This window comes from Haematobia irritans, chromosome 3 (genome assembly GCF_050003625.1).
Source record: "Haematobia irritans isolate KBUSLIRL chromosome 3, ASM5000362v1, whole genome shotgun sequence".
NCBI classification, from domain to species: Eukaryota; Metazoa; Arthropoda; class Insecta; order Diptera; family Muscidae; genus Haematobia; species Haematobia irritans.
The window spans coordinates 39,007,116-39,008,379 of record NC_134399.1 but is presented as its reverse complement, the minus strand read 5'-3'; the positions used below and the strand labels follow the sequence as shown (position 1 = coordinate 39,008,379).

At 38.8% G+C, this 1,264-nt stretch overlaps 1 protein-coding gene across 1 annotated transcript; it reads left to right on the top strand.

Annotated features, from left to right (window-relative positions):
* The first annotated feature begins 418 nt into the window (after nucleotides 1–418).
* LOC142228810 (peptidoglycan-recognition protein SC2-like) lies at nucleotides 419–1,039 on the top strand. The gene has a single exon (XM_075299331.1). It carries the CDS (start codon nucleotides 421–423, stop codon nucleotides 979–981), a length of 561 nt encoding a protein of 186 aa, XP_075155446.1. The 5' UTR covers nucleotides 419–420; the 3' UTR covers nucleotides 982–1,039.
* The last annotated feature ends 225 nt before the right edge of the window (nucleotides 1,040–1,264 follow it).

Genomic DNA, 1,264 nt, shown 5'->3' with positions numbered 1-1,264 from the left:
GGTAGTGAAATTTGAACTGAGAATAATTCTATATATTTTCAATTGTATTTGATTCACGGTGGTGGTCACTTAGGATTCGACCCAGTCTTATATACTTGTTTTTCTACGATTAATGCGGCATTTAATACGGTAGAGTTTTTTCACAAAAAATGATATTGTAAAAATATTTTGACCACTATTTTTAGCTCTATCCTAAATTTACAATTTACGGAAAATCTATATGTCAAAAATAGCAACGGCTAAAACTATATCACGTTATATCATAATGATTTATACATAAATATTATCACGTTAGTGTTTAGCATATCTGGTAGGCTACAATCGAACCATTTTGATAACTCCCACTGAGTAATGATAACGATTTTGTGTATATAAACCCAGAGGAATGGCACAATGAACATCAGTTTTAAATTTCCAACCATGGCTTTCAAGTTATTCCTTGGCCTTTTGGCCGTTCTATTCTGTGCCGATGTTGCTTTCGGTCTCACGATCGTCTCCAGGTCGGAATGGGGAGCTGCTGCCTATAGAGGAACTAAGGCCACATTGGCTAATGGAAAATCCTATGTCATCATCCATCACACCGCCGGTGCCTATTGCAGCACCAAGGCCGCTTGTATTACCCAAATGAAGAACATCCAAAATTATCACCAAAACACCCAAGGATGGGATGATATCGGCTACAATTTCTTGATCGGTGGTGATGGTCTTGTTTATGAAGGTCGTGGTTGGAATGTTGTAGGTGTCCATGCCTCCAACTACAACTCCTTGTCCATCGGCATCTCTTTCATGGGTAACTACAACAACGATAAGCCTAACGCAGCTCAAATTACTGCCGCTAAGGAATTGTTGGCTGCTGCTGTATCTCGTGGTCAAATCGTTTCTGGCTATACTATGTATGGACATCGTCAAGTCAGTGCCACTGAGTGCCCTGGTACCAACTTGTGGAATGAAATCAAGACCTGGCCCAACTGGAAGGCATAATATGCTTTAATTGATATAAAAAATGAAATAAATGTTTGAATGAAGAAAAATAGAATAATTTTATTAAAATCATTCAAATTCACAGATGTACAAGAAATTCTTCCTAAGGTAAGGTTAGGGGTTAGTCAGTTGCTACAGACACACTTCGACCACATCTTTTATTATGACATCACAGGTGGTAACTATCTCTCTTTTCAATAAGTGCTACCCGATCCTATGGTAGACATTAGCGTAGCTAGACAATTTTCCTAGGGGGGGCTATAGCCCCCCTAGCTAAAACTTT

Bases quoted from the DNA above. Each gene is read 5' to 3' on its own strand.
- LOC142228810 (XM_075299331.1), top strand. From the start codon at position 421: ATGGCTTTCAAGTTATTCCTTGGCCTTTTGGCCGTTCTATTCTGTGCC.